At 40.8% G+C, this 14,764-nt stretch overlaps 1 protein-coding gene across 3 annotated transcripts; it reads right to left on the reverse strand.

Annotated features, from left to right (window-relative positions):
• Nucleotides 1-2,754: 2,754 nt before the first annotated feature.
• On the reverse strand, nt 2,755-14,310 carry LOC119743081 (U2 small nuclear ribonucleoprotein A'-like). Of its 3 annotated transcripts, XM_038219425.1 has the most exons (10): nt 14,039-14,310; nt 12,995-13,142; nt 11,816-11,894; nt 10,681-10,727; nt 8,798-8,900; nt 7,258-7,337; nt 6,380-6,458; nt 5,682-5,787; nt 4,046-4,095; nt 2,755-3,943 (listed from the first exon to the last, which is right to left on the reverse strand). In XM_038219425.1, exons 1-10 carry the CDS (start codon nt 14,118-14,120, stop codon nt 3,902-3,904), a joined length of 816 nt encoding a protein of 271 aa, XP_038075353.1. In that variant the 5' UTR covers nt 14,121-14,310; the 3' UTR covers nt 2,755-3,901. The 3 variants fall into 3 exon arrangements, with proteins under 3 accessions (XP_038075353.1, XP_038075354.1, XP_038075352.1); XM_038219426.1 differs by having other exon boundaries at nt 2,755-4,092; XM_038219424.1 differs by having other exon boundaries at nt 2,755-4,095.
• Nucleotides 14,311-14,764: the final 454 nt, after the last annotated feature.

Raw genomic sequence — 14,764 nt, forward strand, 5'->3', positions numbered from 1 at the left:
CTTTTGCTGCAATTTTCAGAAATAAAAGGATTTGGAGGATAAGTATGTTATAGCAAATATTGTTACGCTGACTTGTTTCACGTTTTGGGCTTGTAGATGCTGGAAAAACCAAGAAAAGCAATCATGTTCTTGTAGTCTGGTTCCCTGACCCCACTTTAGATGAAACGGAGCATAATTTATAGACTTTTGGGAATTGTAAGGTCAGATAATCAGTCTAGCAGGCTTGTACCCCTTCACAGGTGTGTAATCAAATGTAAAGAAAACACGTAATAACTAAATATGAAAAATTAGGAGCAGATTTTGAACAAAGCCAGTTTTCTCCAACGCTGGTCGGCCGACTAGCGTTTGAAAAATTGTTCTTGAAAATGTCAACACACCAGGAGCCAAGATTTTACAGGATTTTTTAGACAGCCATTCTAAACAATCCAGTAAGGTATTTCGTGATAATTTGATCATTTCGTTTTTTTGATGTTTGCAAATGTTGTATCTTCCCTTTAGACAGAGCAGGGAGATTTTGACCCCCAATTCTCCCCCTCCCCTTCAGTTTTGACATTTTTTTTGCAGAATCAATCCTTTCAAAAAAGAGATTCAGTGTTGCGTTGCTAGAATTTATAATGTGTGTACCTCTGTCGTCCCTTTTACAACACAAACTACTGGTATTTTCGTGAAAACGAGCCTTTTAAGATTTTCCATATTGTAGAGGAACCGTGCAGTCTTGAAAAAAGTGTTTTTATGCGACATGATGTGCAGGAGATGACGCAAGTACAAGTTGTGCATGCAGCAGGCGCGGTTCTAGAGCGAATATTTTTGGGGGGCTAGCAGGGTGGATCCAGAATTTTTTCTGGGAGGCATGCTAAAATGTAGACCGGTTATTTTCTCCGGACACTTGGGCCTCCAAAAATCAAGGGGGTGGGGGGTCGTGCCATATTTTCAATGGGGAGCGCCGATAAAATCCTACAATCGGGCACGTACTCTACATTAACTAAAAGTGTAGAAATGCACCCTTCTCGCGACTATTTATTAAGGGGGAGACCTTTGGCATGTACGTCAGAGTGTACTTCGCGCGTATTTCGAGGGCTGCATGCAAGTGGCGGTTCTAGGGGGGCTAGACAAAAAGCCCCCCCCCCCCCGAACCGCCACTTGCATGCAGCCCTCAAAATACTCGCGCAGTACACTCTGAATAGTCAATCACTGTTGTTTTCATATCTACATTATTTTTAATGAAACAAATTTTAGACAGATCAGGGAGATTTTGACCCCCAACTCCCCCCCCCCCCTTCAGTTTTGACATTTTTTTGCAAGATCAATCCTTTCGAAAAAGAGATTTCAATGTTGCGTTGCTGGAATTTATAATGTGCGTACCTCTGTCGTCCCTTTTACAACACAAAATACTGGTATTTTCGTGAAAATGAGCCTTCCATATCGTAAAGGAACCGTGCAGTCTTGAAATAAGTGTTTTTATGCGACATGATGTGCTGGAGATAACGCGACCACAATTAGTGCATGCAGCAGGCGCGGTTCTAGAGCCAATATTTTGGGGGGCTAGCAGGATGGATCCAGAAATTTGTCAGGGCGGCGTGCTGAAATGTTGACCGGTTATTTTCTCCGGACACTTACGCCTCCAAAAATCTAGGTGGGGGGGGGGGGGGTGTGACATATTGTCAATTGGGAAGCGCTGATAAAATCCTACAATCAGGCACGTACCCTACATTAACTAAGTGTAGAAATGCACCCTTCTCATGACTATTTATTCAGGGGAGACGGTTCGCATGTACGTCACAAAAAGTGCAATTTTTTTTTTATGTATTTTTGGGGGGGGGGGGGGCTAGACAAAAGTGGCTGTTCTATGGGGGGGCCTAAAGCTCTGAATAGTCAATCACTGTTGTTTTCATATTTACACGGCCAAGGGTGAAAGAACGCGCAAGCAGCCGAAGGAGTTGAGGTTAATATGGTTATTCAATATTCGCAATAAAAACTCAAAGACACAGACGATGACATTTCATGGAATGGGGAGAATTTATTCACAAAATAGGTTGCAAAATTTAAATATCCATACAAAAAAATGAATCCCTGGCACAGGTCAAACCCTTGGGACCTAGCAGAAAACGTAAAATGGACGACCATTTTATTTTTAAAATGGTAGTAAAGTTAACACACTGTTGTTAATCCATGTCCCTGTTTCATCGCTTCTCAACCTTTTGACTGTGAAGGTCATGTGTAGTATATAACCTGGACAGTTAATGTTAAATAAGGACGTTTACTGATTCTTTTTTTGGGGGGGGCATTTGGGCATAACTGAAGTGATTCAAACTTCAGGTTTTTTGTTATCTGTAGATTTTACATCAAAGTACATACACACTGACTTCTGTTTGACCCCTAACATAGCTGTTAAAGATACCTTAATAAGTTTGGGAGGGACAAAAACAAAACACACACCTATCCTGTCAACAAGCTAAGTTCTTTCACTAATTAACCTTTCAACTTTCATTCATGGGTTTTCATTGAACTGAATTTTCATAATGCAAATGTTGACAAGGAAGTTGTACAAAGAAAAAGAAACCAACCTTTCAGTAAAAAACAAACAAAGATGTCTACTTGCATGATGTCTTGTGAAATACAGCTGAATACATACAGACCAGATTTGTAAGGTTTGCATGGTTAAAGGTAGTAGTAATATAAAGATTTACGGTAGCACCATGTGACAAATCTCTTTTATGAGTTTGTGAGATTCTGAAAAGAACGGGGGGGGGGGGGGGGGGGGGGGACCTCAACGATTTGAACAGTATGCTTTGCCCATCATCAGTCTGCTAACAATGGGTATACTGTCTGAAACCTTGTGTTCCCCCCCCCCCCCCCCCCCCGGTTCTTTTCAGAACCTCTCAAACTTATGAATGAGATTTGTCATATGGTACCACCCTAAATCATTATCTTATTGATTTACACACGTAAAACAACAACTTTTTTTAAGAAATATCGTTGAAAACATTCATGACTTGCTTTATACACTTACATTTGTTGAATAATACCTAGTAAATACCTTTGTGAATGTGAAACACTATCGCTTTTTTTCAAACATTTTTCTATAGAAACTACATGTTTTCTTCCCAATAATCTGTAAAAACAAAATTTTAACAAAAGAAAAGAAACATGAACTTCTGAAAAATGAAGCCTTCAACCTTTTCTCTTGCAAAGCCTTTTTTAAGTACTGCAGTCATTAAACAGCCAAAAAAAACAGAGTAACTTGTCTCACAATTTCCTTCTAGTAGCTTGGATCATTTTTTTATATGAAATAAAACTTATTTTCTTAATCACCTTCCAGGTTATGTTCTTTCCAGCTTAATATCTACTAATAACATGCAGCTGAAAATGCCGCTCTAGACTGTAAAATTTAATATGTACAAACAGCGTGATCACGTTGTGCCCTTCAGGTTAAATGCTGATATTTGACAATTCTCTCTCCACTTAACACTCACTTTATAAAAACAAGGTTTTCAAAAAGCTCCAGTATTTCAAAATCAAACAACTTGATGCAACATGTAATCCTCATCCAGTTTGTTAAGCCAGTGTTCCAGACACGAGTACATGTATCAAGATAAAGAAGTTTCCAGTTTGGGCCAAACAATCAACGACTTTCATGGAAACGGACAATGAAATCAAAGGAAGGTACTTGTTCTGAAGTAAGGACAAAATTCTAACAAAACTTTTGACTAGACCATGTTTTACACCATTTCTTGTGCTCAAATGTATACATTTGAAAATTATCCAATTCTTTTTGAATACTTGAAATACCCTTGACTGCATTCTCAGATAAGGAGGAGTTTTGAAGGCTGTAGTAGTGCGACGACGAAGGAATGTTTTCAGAGAGTTTTTGTCAAATGTCAACAAGTCCTGACTGATCCTGCTACAGCATGACTGCCCCATTGACCACTCCCGGGGGCGGAGCCTGGTCCTGCTACAGCGTGACTGCTCCATTGACCACTCCCGGGGGTGGAGCCTCGTCCTGCTACACCATGACTGCTCCATTGACCACTCCCGGGGGCGGAGCCTGGTCCATGTCTTGCTCCTCTTCCACTTCTTCTTCCTCTTCAATCTCTTCTGAAAAACAAAACAAAAACATTTCTAGCAAACTACAAACACTTTAGCACGTGTCTGTGAAATACTAGACTTGCTAACTTTTGCACCACATGTACAGTATGCACATGCTCTGCAATACATGCACACACATGTACTTGTCATACGCGTGTTGTACAATGTACATACAGTGTGTGGGCATTGTTATACGGCACTGAAGTGGAACGCACGCTAAAGTGTACCTTGTCGGGCATCTGGAAAGACGTAAACTAAGTGATGTTCACTACTTTTTTTTAAGATACCGACTTAAAGCAATTCTGACTTGAGTCAAGTCTAGTGAAATACCCAATTCGCCATCCAAAAATTGCAACGATCGTCAACAATGAAGCATGCTTCACACATATATCGACTGAATCGTTGTTTGCTCCAACAACTGTGTTTTGCAAGAAACTGTTAAACATACAAATGAAAGTCACATCTGTAGTTTTCTAGTGTTTCATAATAGCGGGAATATGACTATTTTTATGCATTGCTTGTTTAAATTTTGGTGAAACTTTTGCCAAATTTCTGGCATAGAAATTTGTGAGCTACAATTGGTATGTTTTATATTTGTTAATCATGGCAATATCTATAATCACGACTTTTTAAATTTTTTTGGAGGAATTCTTTCCTGGGAGTTTTTTTTTTATCTTGTGGGGATCTTGTCTCTTTCTCCAGCTGTAAAAAAAATGACAATAAATTAAAAGCTTTGCCGTCGAAATAAGTTAACTTCAGAAGAACTAAAAACATCTACGCTGAACAGAATTTTGCAGCATAAGATTCTGAGTTTTGAAACATTAAAACTTTATTTGCGGGTCACGAAAGCCAAAGGCGATAGTTCTCCCTAACAGTTCTCGTATCAACTTCACTCAAAAGTCCAGTTGGAGTCTGGATGCTGATAATTACCTGAGCCGAAGGTAAATATCAGCATCCAGACTCCAACCAGTCTTAAACAAAGTGTTTAATACCGGCCAAGCACATATTTATTCCCATTCATAAATACCTTTTCGGTCAAAATATCAAACCTTTTAAAATACGTCGAAACGTCAAAACAAGTCAAAAATTATAAATTTCCAACGATTTTGTTCAACAATTTTACTTCATGTTTTTCGAAACACCCCTTTAGCTAGATTGTATGTCCCTCTCGCGAGTTCGTCGTAAACAATTCCTTATATGGAGATTTGCGCGGGAGACACGCGATGTGACGCAGAACGCAGCTGTGCTGGTGTATTGTGAATTTAGGACTATGATATACTGACTCACTGGTAGTTTCGAGCATGCCTACGTGAAAATTGTGAACGTTCAAGCAATAAAGCAGTAAAAGGCACCAGATTTCATAGGAGTCCAAATTTCATGTGACCCTGGAAAAGTGTTCAAGACCAGCCAGTGGGTCTTTATCAACCATTTAAAACCGGCCACGTGACGGGCTCTCGACCAATAGGAATGGGTAAACTGTCTTAGGCATTGATGAATGCGAGATAATACAAGTAGAATTCACAGAATTATGGCCAACAAACTTTAGTAAAAGTAAGAATGACCAAAAAACAACAACAAACAAACAAAACAAAAACCTGTTTGGTTTCTGTTGTGGGCGTCTTTCCCTGGAACCTGTCCTGTCTTGAGCATTTGGTTCAATCTCTCAACCTCCTCCAGAGATTTGGCATTGACGATGGCAGCCTGGAAAACACGGGAAAGAAAATAGTGCAATGAACAGCGGGCAGTGCCTCGTGGCCCAATGGTTACGGTTCGTGTTCATACAATAGTATGTGGGTTGTATGGCCTGGTTATGACACCTCTTTTGTCTGAATATCTGAACGATTGTGGGGAAAAAATGAGCAACCGTAGAGGTACAAGCTTTTTCCAAAAGGCTAGTGGGAGCTCGACCTTTTGTAAAGCATCTTAAAAATCTGTTTTTATCCCATTTTATGAGTTAACTTTTCATTCGCTACAATACGACAGCAGGAATTTCAAATGCCATTTTTTTCTTTCAATTACTTTTGTAACTTCAATTTTGGTGGTCTATAAACTCAGTACCCCAAAATGTTATATACATTAGAAAGCTCTTGTTCTGCAGAATCCAAAAATACAAATATCTCAGATCTTATAAAGTCTAAATTTATGCTCATGTTGTTGTGACAGGTCACATGACAAACAGTGATAAGTTAAACTTATGATGCCCAACCATGAAGCACACAGGGATCTTAATACCATGGTAGATATTGCATTTGTTAAAAGGTAGTATTATTCAAACACACCCATAGTCATTTACCTTGATAGCAGCATAATCCTGAGGTGATGGTCCAGGCTTTGCGTCCCCCTCACCACCAACGGGTGCCCCTGGTACAAACCTGCAATGATAAAATGTCATCCTCATAAACCCAGACTTTTTCAATTTACAAATTCCTTCAAAACAGTCCATTTACTTGTGCAGGACACTATTAAAACGGCAGAAGAAATCCTCATTAAGTGACTACAATGCTGGACGTGCAGAGCATTTCCCAAACAAGGCAATTTTAAGAATTTCTTTCCTTTTTTGGGGGTAAGGTAAAAGTCAAGGTCCCGTAGCCATTACTGGCCGTAGGGGCAGTGGGATGTTAGAGGTCCATTGTGTCTTGGGCGCGGCATATGAGTGGCGGGGCCCAGTCCTCTTCTCTCGCCGTCTTGCCTTCCCTGAACGAATCAGGTACCCATTTTACTGTTGGGTCCTCAGAGAGAGTTTTCCAGTTTTTGGTCCGAATGGGATTCGAACCGCCAACCTTCCGCTCTGTAGCTCCACGCTCTAACCGCTCGGCTACGAGCCCCCGACCTTTGGGGGGGGGGGTTAATTGGCAATTTACTACAAAATGGCTAACATCGCCCATGAGAAGACGATACATATAACAAGGGGATGCGCGGATAGCACGTGACGCCTTTTTTTTGCGGTCGATCCCTATATGTTTTGTGTTCTTAAAAACAGTCTTAAAAACAGCCTCAAATGACCCCCCCCCCCCCCAAGTTTGAGAGTTTGGCACCGCCACTGGTCACATGTACTTTGTGCCATTATCAGGCAAACCAGTGCGCCCATGCCCATAACACCATCTACCGCTCCTGAACAGAAGCATACCCCACTGGTCGGCGATAAAAAGGGTTAAAAGGAAGAGCACTCACGTCTTAGATTTCCTGCCAAGGTCTTTGGACAACTGTTGTCCTTTTTTCCCTTTGAACAGATGTGCAGCAGCTTCTCGTTCCTGTAAATGGATCCAACAAAATGAGTCTTAACCCTAACAACCCTGAGCCCATCAAGCTCCAACAGCGGGTTTTGCTTGATTTTGGCAGGGTTGGTACCGAACACTGGCCAGCTGGTGTTGGACTTTGATTGACTGGGTACCAAAGGCCCAGGGAGACCCTGTTGAATTTTGTGAGGTTCGGGGCAGAAGGGCATGAGATTTGTGAACACGTTGGAGTTCACTGGCATTTCTTCGTGGGTATGCTCACCCATGGTCCTCAGCACAGCTTGTGGTCAAATGTGCATGTACATATTGCTTTATTTTGTTAGGTTTGGTACCATCCCTATCCAATCACTCGACAATGCATAGGCCCATCCATACCAAGTCAATCATACTCCAACAGTTGGAGTTTGGCAGGTTTAGTACTGTTCCCCGTACAAGGCCTGTTGGAGTTTGGCAGTTTTGGTACCAGTGCTTACAGACCTGTATGCAGCTGTTGAAATTTGTTAGGTTTGGTATACTTTCTAGTGCAAGAGCCTAGGGGTTAGGGTTAAGGACCTTATCACTCACAGGGTTTTGCACTTGTATTAGTCAGAGCATCCTCAGTTCTTCCTTTTTTACATGTCTCAGTTTGCTATGTTCATGAATGTGGACATTATGTTGGTCAATACAGTAAAATGCCGCTGTAACGGACACGACTATAACGAACATCCCCTTTCGCTCCTGAAATAGTATACAAATATTGAGTAGCTCAGAGTGAAATGGGAGGAATATTATCGCAAGGTAAAATCTGGACTTCTCCATTTCACGAGGCAAAGCGAAAATATCCCTGTCATTTGATATATTTGAACTTTTATTTCAATACAAAATGGGTGGGGAATGTATTTCTCTCTTCCAAACCACCCCTACACGAAAATGTTTGAACCCATCTCTGTAGCGCTGGCTCTTTGGATCAATACGCGCTATGCGCAGCACTGAACGCGCACACCAGCATGCATTTGCACACAAATACCCCGTCATGAAACAAGAACGATCCTAACTATTGAATAGTTTTCCCATTCCCCATGGGCGAATGGGGCTTTTTGGGCCCCAACGCGAATGGGAGCAATAACAAATGTCATGCGATGTGAGTTCCACCAATCAAATGACAAGGATCTGTATGTCGGTTATATAATAAATTCTGTTGTAATGCACAACCATTATAACAAAAAACCACCATGAATAAAAATTTCATGGGCTCCATAGTGTTTGTTATAGTGGCGTTCTACTGTACACTGGCTGTTTGTATTGATTTCCGTTGTGCAAAACTGTTTCCGGAGCCTGTAATTATAATGTACCTCTGGCAACTGGATCACACCCACTTTTACCAACCAAATTTTGAGTATTACGTTTTGTATTTCATTGGAGTAATGTAGTACAAAGAGGACCAACTGTTACACTTTGTTTTATGAGAGATGGTCAGGAAATCAAGATGCACTTACTCTTTGTCGTACTTTTCTGAAGTCCAGCACCCGGATCTGTGGGATCTTGTGGATGGTGTACAACCGGTAATGCTTCCGACTCGTCACTGGATTTCTTAACAAGCTGAACAACAATCGGCAATAAGCCATGTTAGACAATTGAAAAACGTACCATAGGCCTTAGATCATGTTCTCTTAATGTATTTCAAAATTGGTAAACTGTTGAATGGGATGGTGATGGACCATTAATGTATGCCAAGCCTAACTTTAAATTTTTTTTTTTAAATGTGGTTTAAAACATTAGGCCAATAAAATAAACTCTCCGGTTTGTGGTATGGAGCTTGCCCAAAAAGTGGTGCGGCGACGCGGCTTTTTACCGTTTTCTTCTTCTTCAAATGTCTGTTGATGACTGCAAATGGTGCCCGACTAAACTTAGTGCAAATATGGGAGTCCAGAGAGGCCACATAAAGCTTACTCTCGATCGTAACCCCATCTAAAAACACGTTAAAATTGTGCAGCAGCAGGATTCCATTCAAACCAGTGAGCTTGGCAGTTTTGAGACATCATCTTTCATTGAAAAAAAAAACATTTTCATTTTGCCGACGCGCATGGCTACGGCGACGCGCGCATACCAGAAAAGAAACCGGAGATTTTTCTGGGGGGTCTTACAGTATACTTATCACAAATTTTAAATTATTCATCAGAGCAGGCTGGTATTAATTTGTAATTAACTTTATGTCACTGCTTTCATTTCTATTCCGAAGTTCCACAAATGAAGATTTTAGCTCGTTTCAATTGAAAATGGCCAACTTGTAAATAAAGTCTATTCTCAGTAACTTTATATCCAAATTGCAAGTACGTTTTGGTAGATGCCCCCTTGCAGTTATTGTGGAAGCTGTACAGTAAAAGGAAGCACTAGTTTTATGGCCTGAGCTGCAAATTCCATGGAAATTTCTGTTAGTAGTTCATTTTTGATGCGATGAAGCCATGTATAGGTGCACCCAAGCGTTGACACTACACACACGCGCACGGTTGCTATAATTCGTTGGTTCAGTGCGTAGCATCGCGTAGCTGCAATCTGCTGAATGACAAGCATCCCGGATGCTGATTTCGGGTGCATCTCAAAACATGACTCGGCAACTGTTGAATTGAAATCGATATCCAAGAATATTGTTTTCTCGGAATATACAGCATGCACCGAGCTAACACTTCATCAGGTTAGTTGTTAAGCACCCGTCTTTAGATTTAAAGCCAGAGTCCATCATTTGCAGCTATCCAAAAAGTAACTGGCGTAATTATTGTTGAAAAACATACTTGGTTGAAAGATAGTAAGGGGACTAAACTCCCTGTGAATTATTCGTTCTGGCAAGCTGTCATTTTGAAGAAATCAACGAAAGAAGGCCTTTCCAACGGTGCGTCTTAAGAAGCACCATTGGAAATTTCCGTTAGTAGTTCGTTTTTTTATTCGGCGAAACGCGCGCAAGCGTTGACACGATGCACACGCGAGCGCGGTTGCTACAATTCATCGGATCAGTGCGCGACATTGCGTAGGTGCAATCGGCTCAGTGAGAACGTGTCTCGGACGCTGAATTCAGGCCCAATTCAAAACATGATTAAGCAACTTTTTATTTCAAATCGAGATCCTAGAATGCTGTTTTTCTCGGAATATACAGCTAAAGCTGAGCTGAAACTTCATCAGGTTAGTTGTTCAGCACCCTTCTTTAGATCTTGAGCACTTTTTTGCTTCAAAAGAACAAAATGCACAAATTACAAATGATGGACTATACCTTTAAGCGAGTCAGTCAGTCAATCATTCAGATACACAGGGGACTATATGCTGGCCACTCTGATACCAGCGAACATCAGATTCTAAACAAAAATTAAGTTACTACCACTGCACTGACCTTAATGATGTAAGTGTCTTGATACTTGCCATGGGATCCAAATCACCCTAGAAAATTGCCACATAAAAAATAAAACAACAATGTTGAAATATGCACAGATGGTATGAATTATCATCAAGGTATAGGTTCCGTGCACAAGCACCCCCTCAACGGTAAGAAGGGGAGAGTTGGGGGAAGACCACTGGGACAGACTTTGAACACAAAGCTGATGATGCTTGTTAACATGCAGAATAAAATTAGTCATGCATACGCACACGAACTAGTACGTGCACGCGTTGTGCTCCATCAACTGGGCTCTTAAAATTGGTCCAAAAGGGCCTATCTTGTTTGCGCAAAACAACTGGAACCAGCAAAACATAGCAAAACAAATTGAACCAACTCTAGACATCCCAAATCATTTTTTTAACCCTCCTGCCTGTGGAAACATGCATTGTCAGCCTGGTTATTACTTGGGTCAATATTGGTCAAGACCCCCATTGGTTTGTACACAGTATGCCAGGAGGTGAGATACAAACATTTTGACCATTGGTGACCTCTTAACCCTAACCGCCCTGAATCCTCCAAAATCCTTTTTGCAAATTGGAGGAATTTGCAGGATTGAGGTTACATGGCAAAAGTGCGTTGCTGATTTCGGAGTACGCACTGTGTCAAGGTCTTGGGCCGGACCTTGTGTTGTTTATGCTCAGCCGTGCATAAATTTAGTCCTTGATTATACTTGACATCCTCCGCACTGCTCCAGGATGTCACTGCCTCTGCCTCAGCCTATTGACAGACATAGCCGGAGGATTTTGCAGGATTCAGGCAGTGGTCATCCCTCCATGGACCATATTCAAGAAATAACGGAGGAATTTGCAGGATTGAGGCTATATGCTATTTTTCCATGAGGCCAATTGGAGGATTTTGCAGGATTGAGGCTACATCCTAGCAAAAAGGCCTAGGGAGTTAGGGTTAAATAGTAGGAAGGTTAATTAGGTGTTATTTCAATATGGTTCTTGGAAAACTTGCAGGGCAATTACTCCAAATTGGCTGATTGTATCGGGATCATTTGTTTCACTGTGTATTATAAACAATCCTGTTATTCAAAAAGTGGCGGATATGAAAAGATTTCCAGAATAAGGCAAAAGATTGATTTTACCAGTTCTTGCATGAGGTTGTTGGTGAGGATGATAGAATCAAGACGAGGCAGGTTCTGCTCTAAACCCTCGGTGATCCGACTGAAAGAAAGAAAATCAAATCTTTTATATCTAGTTCCTTTTTTATTTACCATTCATCGACAGACTTCCTATAAGCGTGGTGTTTTCGGTGCGGTTCAATTTGGAGGGGGGGGGGGATTCACAAATTTACTAGTGTCAATTTAGATATGATATATATGTCAGTGTGTACCCCGATCTATAAAATGCTTGCAACATTTGCTTCTTTGTGATGTTTATTTCTCATCAAATTTGCGGCAAAATATCTGATGAAGTCAAACTTGACCAGAATCTTTCACGTCTAACATGTTTATTATTTATCTTTTCAGTTGGAAGGTCAAAGGGCTGTGTACATGTACATTGTATGTTTGCGGCCCAAACTTAATAAACTTCAACTCCGCTTCTGTTTACACATAATTTTACATCCACTTCTCTGTCTTAACCCTAAAGAAAATCAACCAGCCGGTTTTTGGAGGTTTTTGGAAGATTTTGAAGGATTTAGGCTGTACTCAAAAAAAGTGTTGATTGATTGTGAAGGAAGCATTGTGTCGGGGTCTTAAGCTGTACCCTGCATTGTTTATGTTCAGCCATGCATAATGGAGATCCACGTTATATTGGGCATATCCCTAGTGCTTCTGGCTATCATCCGCACTGCCTCAATAAATTGTACATGTTGGAAGATTTTGAAGTGTCCATTTGGAGGATGTTGAAGGATTGAGGATGGATCTTATCAAAAAGGGTCTTGGCAGTTGGGGTTAAATTGTTATTGTTCATTTCTACAATGTAAATGATGAAGAAGTAAATACAAGTATATACCCCATACCTTAATCCTAACCCTGCTGAATTCAACAGGATCCAACTATGTCATATACCCAATGGAGCCTGTTGGATTGAGCAGTTAACCCCTTGTGTACATTCCTGATGCAAAATGTTGGATTCAGCAGGCAACTGAACCGCATTTATAACGCCAAGTTGGACTCTCTTGGATTCAGCAGACAACTGAAAATAAGGCACAGTGGATTGAGCAGGGAACTCTGGTTGGACTCTGTTTAGCAAGACTCTGATTTAGCAGGGTAGTCCTGAGGAACTAGCAGGGGTTAGGGTTAAGTTCTGTTTTACGTTACCATATTCTGTTGTTGTTGAGCAACAGGCATTTCAGTCGACGCAGTAAGGGAAACCCTTCCAGTTTCCTGAGATCATTATCTGAGAAATCGATGGTGTCAAACTGGTCCAAGGTGGCTCCCAAATTCTCAATCAATGGAATTTTGTAACCTATAAGGTAAAATAAACAACAAAAATTGACAACATATTTAAGTTGTCATCATTCTTATGATCCAATAAACGTTGATAATTATCTTAGGAAAAGTTTTGGCAAGAAAAAAATGACACATACAGTCATTGTCACTCCAAACAAGTAATGGGTAACTAAGTATGAATTTGGGAAAGAGAAATGGTTTTTAGTTTTCTAAGAAAATAATATTCATGACTCCCCATAATTCCTGTTAATTAATGTACCCTTAATAAGGAGACATTTTTCGTAATAAGTTATACCTTAGGGTGACACCGGAGATTAAGAAGACATTTCAATGTCTCCCTAATATCACAACTCCTGTTTAGAGGCCAAATTTTACCATCACAAATAGGCTAGATCGATTGCTCATGGTCCAAAACGTAAATATACCGGAATTTGTTGGGGGTAGGATAAGGGAAATTGGGGTGCGGGGTCATTAAAGTTGGAAAAGTTTTGTGCACAACCCTTTGAGAATGTCCCCCCTAAGGTACCATTCCCTGTAATAATAATTACTACTACTACACAACCAACTAGGTGAATCAAGATACATGTTCTACATTCCTGCAAAATGGAAAGGTTCCACAATAAAATTTCTAATTCAGTCATGTCAGTTGGGTACAATTTACAAAGTCAATGGAGAGTCAAAAAAGTATTTCCTATTCCTAACAAAATTGGAAATGTTTCTCACTCTCAGTCCCAGATTCATGTCTACTCTTATATTATCAATTTGCAATGACTGACCACCATTGAGATGAAAGATGAAAAGAGAAGTGGCCTCAGGTTGCAACATTCTTTCCAAGTTTACTTTTGTTTTGGTAAAGACTATAAACAGTCATGTGTCGAAAATACACGGTTTCAGCATATCGCCTGCACTTACCACGCAAATCGAGTTCCCTTTCTCGCAGCGCGTTTGTGTATTGTGAGCTCTGCTCAATTAAGTCTGCTGTTAACTTGGGCATTCTGTCGTGCTTTCAGGACAAACAGTATGTCCAAATGTCCCCTGCAAAACGAGACAATAAACTACACTTCAAAAGGTAAGTAGATTCAAATCATTCAAAATACAAAGTTTTCTCATCTGGAGCACGACATTCCCACGTTTTCTCTCGGTTAAGCGTCGTTCTAGTTAGGATACCCGTCTAATATATTGGAAATATACTCTTTTAAGTCTAGATACTAGACTGGTCCCGACGCGCGTTTGGTATGACGCCCTCTATTGACCATTTTACCATTCTAAAAAAAAGTTTTAAAGTTTGTTCGCACATCATCGTCCGCAGCCACAGCTAGCAGGGAAGTCAATCGCTTCTCAAAATTGGGGGGGGGGGATTCCTTGATCAGAACTGATGCAAGCGCGAAGTGCGAAGCCTTTACGGCGTGGGGTTCGGGGCCCGCCAGTGGGCCCCGAAAACAAATTGGATTCTAGATGCTCTGTGGTGTGATCTGAGGCCATTTCTGACCACTTTCATCCACTGCTATATTAAGCAATATGTTCTTAGCAAAAGATTATAATTTGAACATCGTTTTGGATGGCCCGCTTTTGGGCCATTGATTCTGAGCTAGAGAATACCTCTTTGCACTGTACTGCACACAGTGAAATCTCGATGAG

Source organism: Patiria miniata, unplaced genomic scaffold (assembly GCF_015706575.1).
Source record: "Patiria miniata isolate m_02_andy unplaced genomic scaffold, ASM1570657v1 HiC_scaffold_6, whole genome shotgun sequence".
NCBI lineage: Eukaryota > Metazoa > Echinodermata > Asteroidea > Valvatida > Asterinidae > Patiria > Patiria miniata.

What these genes read in the sequence shown, in the direction of transcription:
- LOC119743081 (XM_038219425.1), bottom strand. Translation starts at nt 14,120, where the DNA reads ATGCCCAAGTTAACAGCAGACTTAATTGAGCAGAGCTCACAATACACA. An exon ending in TCAGAAAAGTACGACAAAGA is followed by an intron (nt 7,338 to 8,797) that starts GTAAGTGCATCT and finishes ATCCATTTACAG; the next exon opens with GAACGAGAAGCTGCTGCACA. An exon ending in CCACAACAGAAACCAAACAG is followed by an intron (nt 4,096 to 5,681) that starts GTTTTTGTTTTG and finishes TTTGTTTTTCAG; the next exon opens with AAGAGATTGAAGAGGAAGAA.